The 13,488-nt window shown below is 50.8% G+C and overlaps 1 protein-coding gene across 8 annotated transcripts in view; it reads right to left on the bottom strand.

Annotated features, from left to right (window-relative positions):
• The window catches only part of Hdac4 (histone deacetylase 4), a 246,455-nt gene that overhangs the window by 35,747 nt on the left and 197,220 nt on the right, over positions 1 to 13,488 (bottom strand). For 6 of the 8 annotated variants that reach the window (XM_052192276.1, XM_052192275.1, XM_052192278.1 and 3 more), the window contains 5 exons: positions 10,515 to 10,769; positions 7,829 to 8,015; positions 6,044 to 6,177; positions 3,813 to 3,933; positions 320 to 366 (listed from right to left, as the gene is read on the bottom strand). In XM_052192276.1, the coding sequence (XP_052048236.1) occupies positions 320 to 366; positions 3,813 to 3,933; positions 6,044 to 6,177; positions 7,829 to 8,015; positions 10,515 to 10,769 (744 nt within the window). The remainder of the gene's footprint in view (positions 1 to 319; positions 367 to 3,812; positions 3,934 to 6,043; positions 6,178 to 7,828; positions 8,016 to 10,514; positions 10,770 to 13,488) is intronic. The other 2 variants (XM_052192279.1, XM_052192280.1) reach the window with 1 other exon arrangement.

Raw genomic sequence — 13,488 nt, 5'->3', positions numbered from 1 at the left:
GCCTGTATGGACAGGCATGCAGTGCTGCTGGGGATGCAGGCCACAAGGCAGCATACACATGAGGTGCACAAGAGCTGTGGCCTAGTAAGATGCACTGGTAGACAACCTTTCCCAAAGAAAGGTGCCTGAGTTTGGTGAAAAAAAAATGTTCTCAACTCTCAGTTCCTTTGAAGCCCCAGATGGCCCCGCCTACCCCATGGTACTGTTTATGGAAAACACCTGGCAGCCATTACCCACAGAGAGCAAGGCAATGATTTCTGTGACCACTGGGGTCCTGAGAACAAACAGGACATTATTTACACATTAAAAAAATGCTTACCCCAACACCACCACAAGGAAGCCTGACAAACACGGAGGTAAGTGAGCCTGTGGGGAGAAGGACAGGGTCAGAAGATGAGGGTAGCACTGGCTCTGTGAGGACCCAGTCCATAGAGCATGCAGTGAACCCTAGAACTGGTTCTTAGAGTCCCACGGGCTCTGCGGTAAGGCTCTACCACCAGGGAGCAGGGGCAAGGAGAGTGGCTCAGCCAGAGCCTGAGAGGAAGCAGCCTTTTTATGATCAGGCAGCCACAGCAGGTGGAAGCGGGCCCCTGAGGAGCTGGCATGGCTTGCACGGTTGGTTCAGACACCATGCTGCCCATAGATCTTGTGAGTAGGGAACTTGTTTGTACCTGACAGTGTTCCTATTACAGAACAGAACCTCTTCTGTAGAGGGCTGGCAGAGCTGGGGCACAGGGGAGGCAGGTCGTGTCTACATATCTGCCTGGCGTTCCAAGCATGCACTGGAGTAAGCTCGCCCATTCCTGGCCTGCACCTAAATGCACTGAGCCATCATGGACAGTGCAGGAGCAAGGACATAACTGCATATTTCCTGCTACTATGAGTCCTCAAATTCACACTGAAGCAACAACACTGTGTTGTCTTCCACTTCCTGTTGTTTCTTGAAGGCTAGGACTCTCGGTTCCCACCTGGGTCAGCTTCTTACTACCCCTGCCATTCTGCCTTAAAAGGACAAACACCCACAGCCTGGGTCCAGGGCTTGGTCCTTATTTGCATATATAAACATGGGAAGCAGAACAAGAACATTAAATGCATCTTTTCTTCAGCGACAAGTAGGCAACAAATAAAAATGTTTTAAATTTTGTGTACATAGGTTCTTGCAGCAGAGGGGACTCCCTGGGTAAGAGGAGCTGGCCATATGGGACGGAGAGCTCTGCCCAGACATGGGGATTTCCTCAGGAATGCACACAGGTTATGTGGCAGCCAGGGCTTTGACATTATAGCCAACACTGTGTGTGTTATACATGTCAACCACTGGAATAATGTCATACTTGTAATCCAGACAGCAAAAAAGGAAAATATATACTTCATCATATATTAAGCAGAAAAGCACACTTGAGTAGGAGGCGGGGCATCATGCTCAGGACATGGTGAGCTTGGGCGGCTGTCATCAGCTTTACCTAGGGGTCCCTGCTCTGGAATGATCATCTTTCACGCCGCCTTAGGCCACAGCCTTGCTCTGCTGTTGGTGGTTTGGAGTCACGACCGTTTCCATCAGGCTGCACAACACGCCTGAAGTCTAGCCTTATCTACTCACCACGGATGGAGGGCTGACAGCTCAGGGTGTGCATGAAGCAGGAGAGCCACGGACCTGCCTTCCATAGCCCACCCTCTGTGGGATGCAGACTTGCGTCTGCTTTGCCTGCTCTGGAGTCGCCCAGGGCAGGCTCTCCTCTCCAGCACTGCTGTTAGGCCCCTCCTTGTTTCTAGGGCTGGGATCTGGCCCACCACACCTGCCATTCACTCCAGTCCCATGTGGAATGGCTCAGCAGTGAAGAACTACAAAGGGTCTTTGTACATGGCAGAGAAATGTGTGGATTGAAAAAGGAAAGAAAAGCACAGCAGTATTTAAACATCTAATTAGGGCTATGGTAAGAGAACTTGGGATAACTGCTATTACAATGTTTCAAGTCAAAGACATCTGTGTAGTCTGTGGTGAGGACACTGTAGGAACTTAAACATGGGTCTTGAGGGTTAGGTGGTGATGGACTAGGTACTTTCTGCAGTGTCAATGTGCAAAGCTTAGCAGGAAGGAAAAGGACAGAGGGAACGTCTGGGTATCAGTAGCACCCAATGACACAGGTGTAGCAACAGTCTGTCACAGAGCTGGGATGCAGGGATGAGTACAGCATGTAGGGCATGGGGAAAGTATTCTAAAAAACGAAAGAAGCCCAGGCGGGAATGGGCCTCAGAAAAGTAGTGCTGGCCATAAGCTGAGGAGTAGTGCTCATGTGACTGGTGGGCACTGAGTGATCACGCCTTAAGCCTTGCACAGACACTTCTGTTCCACAGGGTACAATGCATGTTCAGGTTTGAAACTAGTTTAAAATTTAGAAAATTGTCATTGGTAACTTTGGTGGGTTGAGGAAGGGATGGCTGAAGAATGGCATGTGTCTAGGAGGCACTTGTCTAGCTGGTGCTGTCCTGCTTCTGTGAGGTGGAACCTGTTTGTCAACTCTAACTGAAGAAGCCCCATCTTGGGCAAAGCTTCTGCCTCACTCTGGGATACCTCTTCTGTCTGGAGAGTATGCTATAGTCAAGGGGTCCATGTGTAAGACAGTAGGCTGTAGAGGGCAAACAAAAGGCCTGGCCTAAAGAGGGAAAGTCCCAGAAGGACCCACGATGGCCTTGTATCCAGCCTGGGTCAGTAGCTGACAGCAGCTGGACCACACATCCCAGGCTACTCTGACTGTTTCCCACAGGGCCACAGGGCTGTCCTCTGGCTGCTGAACAGCTTCTGGCTTCATCTCATCCAGGCTGGCAGTGTTCCCCAGTGGATGAGAAAGAACGATAAGGAGTGGAACTCCTAGGCTGAAAATAGCCTGACCCTCCTGTTTACACGGCAGCCTAGCTGGGTGGCAGTGACAGGAGGGGAGCAGAGTGTACCCTAGTTCTCTGCGGAGTGTCCTGGGCCATGCCGTACTATTGCTCTTAAGACTTTCCCAGTGCTGCCTGCCACGCTCCAATTCCTGGGATCCATGTAATCTGGTAAGAGGCACCCTGAAACTCTAGCCACAGTAGTACCATCCCCACCCACTCCTTGGTACTACCGCTAGACCAGGTATAACAGAAGGGCTCTGTGTGAGCACAGCATCTAGAGTTTGGAGGACAGTTTGCTGGGAGCCCTCACTGGCAGTGTTCTTTGGGCTGGCTGAGCGCCTGCAGAGGGGTCCCCTGTTTCCTGATTGAGGGTGAAGGCGAGCACAGAGTCCCAAGGAAGAGACCAGCAGCTCTCGCTCTGTCTCTGTGTCTACTGTCTGTAGTTCCGGATAACTGCAGAAGTCACTGTTTCTGAGTGCTTGGGGTCTGTGGGGTAAGCCCGGTGGGTGATGCAGGGTGCCCTCTGGGATTACATAGGGCCCCAGTTTGTCAAGGTCTACTTTTATTAGATAAAGTTCCCGCTGTGATGCAGGAGGAGTCTGTGCTAGCCAGCACCTGCCCATAGAGTGCTGACTGACTGGGGAAAGCCAGAGCTGCCTAGTCTGTAACAATGGCCTCTGTGTGGCCAGGCCTGGGACTCTCCAAGCCTCCTCTCAGAAGCCTTAGAAAGGAACTGCAAATAGGGCAAGGGCTGGGTAGCCCTGGTCTCAAGCATTCCTGAATAGCTTCTAGAGCTGACTGGCTCTAGGCTTCTCTGCAGCCATGGCCTTAGTAAGAGCCAACCTTCCTGTCCTGGCCAGCTGCAGGAGCCAAGGGCTGGAAACATCATTTGCAGGAGATCAAACCTGGATGGGATGTAAGGTCTCGAGTACCTAGAAGTTTCTTACTGTCCAGTTTCTGTCTGTTGAGAGGATTTGTGCCGTAGAGAAGTGTGTGGGCCTCCGAGTGCACCGTCTGCAGCTCTTCCAATGTGGCCTTGCGTCCGCGGATGCACTGTGGGATACAAGGGGACAACACATCTCTGTGCCAGCTCAATCTCTACCTTGACAAGGCCACTGCCTCAGAGGGAATGCAACTTGAATATGGGGATGGGTGCATGATTATTGGCTTTTTGAAAAGTGGAAAACAAAACAGCACATAACATCATATTTCAAAATATTGTAGATGTACATTTTAATCATAGCTTTGAAAAACATTTAAAAAGGTAATTCTGCTTCTCAACACAACACCCTTTATTGTCACACAAATGATTTTTTTAAAAGATTTATTTATTTTATGTATATGAGTACAGTGTAGCTATACAGATGGTTGTGACCCACCGTGTGGGTTCTAGGAATTAAAGCCAGGCCCTTTGAAGAGCAGTCTTAACAGCTAAGCCATCTTTCCAGTCTCACACAAATGATTTTCAATAAGTTATTACTTTGTTTTCTGAAACCAGGGTCTGGCCTTAAAATAGCAGGAAGCATCCAAGGTGAGGGAGCTGCCTGGGCTCATTCTCAAGGGCCCTCAAGCCACTGCTCCACTACACCCTTAACACTAGCTCTTTGTGGGACCCTTTGTGCATGGTGACCCACTGTAGTCTGTGCTGCACAGCTCTGTGACCAGCTGTGTTGTGGCCTGGTGTGGGGTGAACACTGGACTCAAAGCTGGCTACTGTGCTCTTGCGCCTCCACATGGCACTAAGACTGAAGGGAGGTGGTCCTCTGCTTTCTATCTATTTGCGCTCTTACCCCTGCCTGGCTCCACTTGCTTTCTTGGCTGAGACTCTGCCTCACGGTCCCTGCCTGAGTGTACTTTCCTGGGAGGGGACAAGACATTAATAAACACTGAAGACTGAAGGATGCCTCAAGGTAACATCTGGATACACAGGATGCCTAGCTCATCCTGCAAGGCCAGCTCAGCAGGAGAGAAGAGAGGATTTTCTCAAGACTTGTGTGCACTGGTCAATGCTGCCCCCCAGTGGCATAGCATTCTGGACACATTTCCAAAGCAGGTGCCTGTGGCCTAGCTCACCCCTGTTCATCACCTCCCACCGAGAGGGCCTTCTGGGGGCTGTGGGCCTGATATTGAGACATTCTCAAAAGTGAGGTACAATATGGGTGGTAAGGGAGACAGGGGCTATATAAGCCCTGGACTAAGCCTAAACTCTGAATACTCCACTGCATAAGGGAGAGTAGGTGGGCTCACGGAGAGGAGACAGAAATAACTGTGCTGTTCCTTGAGGGACTTAGTAGCCTTTGAGGCTCCTTGTGCCTTAACCTGTACGGCTGTGCAGGACAACATGAGGAGCAGAGGGAGGGGTTTTCCTAGTTGAGGAGAAGACAATTGATTCCCCTGGCAGGTACTGCAGGCAATCCTGGGAGGGAGGTGAGGCCAGCCCTATGGCACACAGAAGGGAGCAAAGGCTCACCAAGACTAACAGCTCCCAGGCACAGCACCCGGTCTTTGTGCCTGCCCTACCCAAATTCTTCCTTCCTCCTCAGCTTAGGACTCCTGAATGCGCAGGGCCTGGGAATGAGAGAACCAGCAGAGGCCCACCATGATCTTGGACAGAGCCTTTTTCTAGGTGACCAGCTAGCTGTGTTGTGGCTTGGTGTGAACACTGGACTCACTGGCAGGGATGCCAGCGCTCCTGAGAGCAAGCATGGCACATGGGGAAACTGTACCAGTGCCCAGAGTGACAACCCTATGTCTTCCACAGAGCTCCTTGGGCAGAGACACTGGCATAAAGGAAGCAGAGGCAAAGCTTATGTTATATTGTGGCTTAGTCAGGGGATTTCCTCACTAGATGTTTGTACCCTGGTTATGACCCTCCAGCTACTAGAACTGTGAGGTGGTAACAGACTTCTTTGCTTTATAAAGTACAAGCCTCACATATTCTACCACAGCAACAGAAAAGGTACCAAGACAGGCTTCTCAAAAGCCCATAGACAGTATGGATGGAGATGAGAATACATAGGCAATGTTTCCTGAACCATCTCCATTACTATAACATGAATACAGACCAGTGGAGAGCATGAATACAGCAGGCTGGAGGCCATGTCCTGGTGTAAACAAGGTAAATGAGGTGGAAGGTGTCCCTCTGTCCCCACAGACCCCATACCTCACACTTGCCACGGAGTCCAGTCTCCTGCAGACGGGACCAGATGCTCTGGATCCTCCCAGCATGCTCCGGGTGGCTGTTGGTGTTCCCACAGGTGCACTGATGCTTCAACATTAATGTGTCATACACGAGGCCTACAATGGAGCAGAGCTGAAGTCAGAGTAGTCCTCAGGGCTGAGCCACCCAACGCCAGATGGTGCCCGTGGGACAGCAGGAGGGAACAGAACAGAATTGGTTCTTGGTTCAAGTTCATCCCACCCACCCTCCCCAAGCTGGTACTACAGGATCTTGATAAAAGAAAAGTTAGAGACAGACGCAGCATTGGCCAACAATGTAGCTCAGAGAGACTGGCTACACCACAGCGCCAACTTATGGACAGAAAGGTGAGAAAGCACTGAAGTCTGAGTGGCCTCTGCGCTCCACTGACTTCTAGGAATGGCAGGTCTTGGTCCTTCAAGGCCTGCCTGCCTGCCTGGTCACTGACTGCCCAGGCTCTGCAGTAAGCAGGTCAGTTAGGTGATCACTGTCCAAGGTACCAGGTAGTCCAAGCCCAAATGAGTTTTGTGGCTTGCCAATTTAGAGCAGCTCAACGTGGGTGTTGGGGGAGAGGTGGCATGTACCCACTTACTCAAGATGGACACAAGAATGCAAAGGGAACCAGACCTCTTCCATGAGGTGCACATGCAGACGTGAATCGAACAAGTACATGAACACAGCTTACAGCTTTGAACTGCAGAACTGAGCCAGCCTGCACAAACAGGAAGGTCTCTTCTGACTAGCCACAGAGATGTTCTCATAGTGTCTATGAGCTACAGCAGCACTGAGCACTGTTTGCATGCAGGTTGGCACCAAGGTATCATGACAGAGTTTCCCTTATCTGAGCTGCAGTCCTTTAAGGACATGCTAATTTCAGCCAATGGTCAAATGCTCATGGTCGGAACACTTGGTGGGTTCTGTGAGGTACAATTTTATTGATTGATTGATTGATTGATTAGGTAATTTTAATTTCGAGATATTACTATTGAAACTTTTCCCTAAAACAGGAAGTTTCCTTCTAAGAAAAGAACAGTGACTATAGTTGCAGTGTTCTACAAGAAGATATTTTTATAAGATCATTCTGTATTTATGTAACTTTCCTTCATTTCATTACAAAGAAATGTTAAATCAACAATACGAAGACCCATCCTAGCTTCCTTGCTTGCCACCACAGGGAACTCTTGGAAGGGGTGGTGTGGCCATCTTGGGGAGATAGTCTCTGTCCCTGCAGCTGTGGTCCACACTCCTCTGCTGAGCTCACCCTAGACCTTTAAGGAACAAACTAAAGTGGCACTGAGACACTTTTCCATCCCACAGGGCAGTGCAATGCCAGAGGAGAAGGGTTCAGAGTCTGCACTGCTCCAGCAGTTTCCACTAACCACTGTACAGAGTGCCACGGAGCCTCCTGGCAATGCTGGCTCCTAGGCTTGGTTTAAGAGACTATATGCAGAAGATTGAGCTGCTATTGCTGCTAACCAAGAATGAGGGCTGGGAAGCCCCATGGCATACAGGTGGGACTGCTTTCTTCAGGAGATAGAGAAGGTGGTTTTCTGAGCTTTTGGCCAGCCCCAGACTAACAGGACCATGTTGTGCCCCCATGACTGAGTGATTCTCAGGCCCGGCATGGTGCTGGTTGCTTATCTCTTGGAGAGTTGCAGGCTGCTCCCTTAACCTCTCATTAGTGGCTTACTCCACAGCCCCTCTCCCCCACATCCCATCCTCTCCCCCAAGCAAGGGGTCGTGAGTTACCTGTGGTAAACCTTGGTTTGGTGGGGGGCTCCTGTACCGACATAGGAAAGGTGGCAGAGGCTGGGGAGGACTGTGCCCGAGACAGAGGTCTGTGGCTGCCAAATGACACGGGGATGCCAGCAGCCTCCATAGATGCCTGGTAGTTCCTTAACTGGTGGATCCTCTGCTGCTCCAGCAGGAGAGCTTGCTGCAGGGCAGGAAAGAGGGCCATTAGTGCAGACCATTTCCCACCAGTCAGAGACACTTAGTACATAGTCACCCCTAGCCACTGACAGGCCTCTCCACTGTGGGACAATTAAGATCATGCTTCCTAATCATGTGGCCATAATCTGAGTGGGATCACAGAAGAGAAGGCATTTGACAGCTAAGCCCCGTTTACAGGGATGAGGGGAGTGGCCATTTCAAAGGCCCACAGGGAGATGTGGTCCAGGTGGGGCTTGGGAAGATGCTCTGGAGAGATGGTGAGCAATAGTTGAGGGGCTAGTACTGGACAGGTCTTCTGCTGACAGAACCATTCTGACCAGCGTGAAAATAGGACAGTGAGTGTACACTGCCATCCCTCCCTCCACAGGTCCTTCTGGTAGTGAAAGGGTGACTAATCTGTGGACCAAACTTGGAAGGAAAGCAAAGGCAGACACAGAAGGCCCAGCTCTATATTATCTACTGTGTTCCTACCCTGTCCTCTGACCAATCTAGTATTCTCATGCTAGGAAGGACAGAACTATGGAAGAAATGAAGGGCTACTAAGGGCTCAGGTACTCAGGGGGTTGACAAGGACACACTATGGGGGAGGCAGAATCTAGCTGGATGTCTGGCAAGAATGGGGTTACCACCCAGGGGATTAGCCACCCTAAGGGATGTGGACCCTGATGAGGACTCTGGGGACTGGCAGAAGGGCAAGTTCCCATGGGAAGTAAGCCAGCTCGGTAGAATGAGGCGAAGAGAGATTTCCAGAGGCAGTAGTGAACACTTCCTAGGCCCAATAGCGCTGAAAGGGGAAGCCATGTTAGTCCAGGCCACAGCTTCGTGTTAAAAAGGTATTCCAACTCTAGCCCACACCCACAAATTTTATCCCAAGTCCTATTTGATGAACAGATCTTATGGAAAATAATCATTCCCAAGAAACAGGGCACAACCCTAAGCTGTGAGCAGAGGGGAGGAACTTTCTGCAGACAGGAGGGAACTACAGACACTGGCTCACAGTAGGGAGGCAGGGCACTCCTGTAGGAGAAGCACAAGGCCCAGAGCTCCCCCTCCCCCCAGGTTGTATCACCATGGGACCCAGGCTACTCAAAAGCTGACTCTGAGTGATATTTCCACAAAGTGTTCTGTGCCTGGGATCCCCATGAAGGAGTTTTATTGATTGTTCTCCAGAGAACACAGGAAGTTAGGACTCCTAAGGACTTTCTCTTGCTTACAGCATCTGGTATCTAGAAGACACAGTACTGAAAGCAGGTACTGAAATACCCTGACATACCATAGTATGGTAGCAGAATACTGGGTTTCAATAAGGGCAAGTAGGTACTGGCTTCCTATGAGGGTCTACTCCAGACATGACAAACACACCCATGTCCCTTTGGGTCTTTCAGTCTGAGGGAGTACACAGTTCTGGCCACGACATGTCCCAAGTGCCTGGCTCACAAGACTGATGGCATTTGTCACCCTCTGTGAATTCTGCTGGACCATAAAGAGCAGTGGTTATGTGTGAGGACAGACTATGGGGTCTATTCCCATGGAGACATCAGGAGAAGCTAAGCCACCCTCATGCTGTGGCTACTCTACAGTTGTTCCAGGGACCATATGAGATGAAAGTCAGCAGGTGCTTGCTGGAGGAACCCTGATGTGCTGGTCTTACCAAGTGCTTCAGAGAAGGAAAAGCTAAATCTAGAGTGTCATTGGACTGGGGAGGGGCGTGGCTGGGAGAATCCTGGAGTCCAGCAAGCAGGGTATACCTAAGAGCCTGCGAACGGTACCCAGGTACTGCTTCTTGGGAAGACAACTAGAGCCTACAACTCTGGATCCCCTAGCTTACCTGTTACTCCTGAGGCAAAAGCAGCCTCTCTGGGGGGTTCCCTGGCTTCCAATCTAGGGCTTCCCTCTCTGACCCTGCGCAGACGTCCCTGATCTTACTGCAGCCTGAAGCTTATGGTCTCCTCCGGATCACAAGGATGCTTACTAGAGCGGAAGCACCCAAGGTTCCAGTCTCATCGGACCTTGACTCCTTTTTTTTTTGCTGTCTGTTTTTGAGACATGGTCTCACTATGTATCTCTTGTGGGCCTGGAACCCACTGTAGACCAGGCTAGCCTTGAACTCACAGAGATCTGCCTGACTGTTTCTCTAGTCCTGGGATTAAAGTCATGCACCATCATGCCCAGCTCCTTTCTGATTAACACCCCAACTCCCCTGCTCTGCTCTAGGTCTAGTAGTTATGGTGAACCTCACCAACACTTGTTTTTGGGTTACAATTCTCAGCCTCCCATACGAGAGGAAAAAGTGCAGGCTGGATGATTGAGAAGGTACATGCACCCCTTCAGAGGCAGGTGTCCCATCTGTGTATACCTGAGAGTGTATAACAACCCACCTCCCATGAAGGCAGTGAGAGGGCTAGGGTCACAACAGTAAGCGTCTATGATTCAGAGGCCAGGAGAAGCTGAGGCTCAGCTGCCTGCTCTCCTCATCCCACACCTGTCTGAAGAGCAGCTCCTGTTCAGTGGCTGGGCGCTGGCTGGGCTCTGCCTCTCGAGTAGCCTCCACTTCTTCCTCCTCACTCTCAATGGGCTCCTGCTTCACCTGCACACCAGCTAAGGAGGGCTCCTTCTGCCCAGGGAGCCGATCTAGGTAGGGCTCATCCAGCAAGGCCTGGTGTTCTCGGAGTTCCTCCTCTGTCTCCTCTGGGTGGCTCTCGGGCTGCCGAGGTGGCTCACTGGGTTTGGAGATTATCTGCAGTGCAGAGGAGAAAAAGGAAGTCATGACAGTCATGGGACTCGAAGAAGCCCCTCCACATTCCATAGCCCAGGAATGTTCTACCTAGGACTTGTATGACCCAGTGCCAGCAAGTACTATTTACCCAGACAGCATGGACCCTAGCATTATCTGAGACATACAGGAAATGATGCTCAGGCCTAAGGTAATCTGGCCTGCAGACAGACGTAGATAGATACTAGGTACTCAATGCTCACACAGTGTTTCCGTGTGCCAGGTAGGAAAAACTAAGTCAGGTTGCAAGTGTCAGCTCAATGTGTAGAGGTGAAGGTAAGCTCAAGAGAGGCCAGTGCCACACGCCACAGATGCTGTGAGTAACATCCTCCTCAGATGCCACCTAGCAGGACATAGCGTGGCTGGAGATGGGCCACAGAAGCAGATGTTGGTACCCTGTGGTAAGAACCCAGTTAGACTTGGGGGATCCAGAAGTTCTCAGAAGCTGCCTCTCTGAAAGCTTAGGGAAGTTCCAAATAGAAAGAACCTTTAGGACATACCATTAGTTTGTGGGGGACAGCATTTTTTGTTCCATCAAAAGTATGTGCCAAGCTCCCAGCTAATTTTTATGAAGCTACCACATGGCTATGAAAGTAAGCTTTCCCCAATTCTGACCACAGGGCACTGCTTCTTCCAGATGGATGGGCACTGTGAGACACAGTATAGAGATGGTGGCACTTGTCCTGTATCTTAAGCATGCTGAGGATGAACATGCATATAATGGGGTGGCTGAGTGAAGTCCTAGACATATCAACTGGTGTGGCTGAGATCATATCATAGTGTACATACTAGAGCAGCACACTGTCCACTATAAATGGCCTCAATAAAGCTAGGTGAATGGAGCTCATGACAACTGAGTGAGCTGTCAAGCCTCTCCCCAGCTGATGGGACAGACTAGGCAAGCACCAGGGACAGTCTAACTGGTAACAGAAGGAGGTGAACTGGGTGCCTGATGTCAGGTTTGCTGAGAAGAGTCCTTTAGATCAGTGTATGGCAGGGATGGAAGCAACTGAGTATCTTAAGATGACATAGAGGAAATTCCCTGGGGAAGGTAGCCTCACCTACTAAGGAGTAATGCAGAGGGACAGCCAGGACCCAAGAGGAAAGAACAAGAGAAGCTGGGTGAACGGGGCTGGGAACAACCTAGGAGCTCTGGAAGAGGCTACCATTGCCCAGGAGATCACAGGAGTAAAAGAGCTAGCAATAGGGCTACGGATGCAGAGACAGACCATGGAGCTCAGAACATGGCAGAGGGCTCAAAGAACTCCCTTTAGGCCCTGGGTGGACATCAGCGGGGAAGTGCAAGCTGCAGTCAGGTTAGAAAGGTTGAAGTATAAGCACTGGGATGCAGATGACAGGTCAGGACTAGGGATGGCTACCTTCAGGAGGCATAAGTAGAGGCGGAGGTGGAAAGGCAGGCCTAGGATAGGTGCTCAAGCAGAGCATGACCGAGACCCTCCCTTCCTCTGTCTGTCTGTCTGTCTGTCTGTCTGTCTGTCTGTCTGTCACACACACACACACACACACACACACACACACACACACACACACACACACACACACACACACACACAGGAGGGGGTTAAGCAAGGCAGAAAGGTATTACTGCTATATGGCTGACCTGCCCAAGGTGACTGGGCTCTAAGGCAGTCAGGTCACTGTAAAGGCTCAGCTCTAAGTGGTTACAAGTGCCCAGGCACAGTAGCCCATGATGGACCTGAACCCAGGTCCCTCCCTACTCTAGGTACTTAGAAAACAAACCAACTGTTCAAAGTAGGCCATGACAGGTAGAGGCTGCCATAGGAAGGGGGTCTTCTGAAGGAGGAGGCAGAGCAAGTGTGCTGTGGGCAGACAAGCTCCATTCCTAACAACTTTACTATTCAACACCAGAAAGATGCCAGAAGAGCACACACAGCCGCTCACCTCCCATCTACAGCCGCTCACCTCCCAGCTACAGCCTACCTAAAGGAGAAACCGACAGGGACCTTTCCTCCTGATCCATCCCTTCATATGAACAGCTGAGTCTCATGACCCTTGCAACAGCAGCCTCTGTCTTACGGCCCCACAGCTATCCCCTAATAACTGCTGTGCTCCTTTCTGGCTTGAACATGACCTGTGTTCTGTCTGGTGTCATGTCTCTTCAGTGTCCTTGCACCACCTATGGTTCGGGGTACCTTCTGTTTGTCTTAAGGTTACAGGTCGAAGTATCCCTCTGGACAACATTCAACTTCCTGAAAGGCTAGAGTCTGCCTAGTTAATCCAGGCAGGGATACTGAAAGTGACACGTAAGGGAAAGGAATGTCCCCTTAGAACCCTGGGCTGCTGTTAGCTGACCTGTCACCTCAATGTCACTGTTCGTGGCTGAGGAGGGTGCCTCTGGGAAAGTTGGGGGGAGCAGTACATGGCTGTGGGCGCCTCTTCTAGCTGTGCCTGATGCTGGGAAGGCCCCAGGTTCTTGCTTTTGGTTCCCTGTAAATGGCCCCCACTGCCAGGACAGGCTTCCCTGTTTCCTCTACAAGTGGGTACAGTTTGATGACAATGTGAGAGCTCACTGATACCACACAGGCAGGTCTGCAGCCTTGGCACTAGATAGGGAGGCAGAAACTCCAGAACAGGGAGCAGGGAACAGGGAGGCTCTCAAGGGGCCACAGCTTGGCTAGGCTGCCCTCTAGAGGATGTCTAT

The sequence above is a fragment of the Apodemus sylvaticus genome, chromosome 9 (assembly GCF_947179515.1).
Source record: "Apodemus sylvaticus chromosome 9, mApoSyl1.1, whole genome shotgun sequence".
NCBI lineage: Eukaryota > Metazoa > Chordata > Mammalia > Rodentia > Muridae > Apodemus > Apodemus sylvaticus.
The sequence above is the reverse complement of the archived record's forward strand: the minus strand, read 5'-3'. Positions and strand labels throughout refer to the sequence as shown.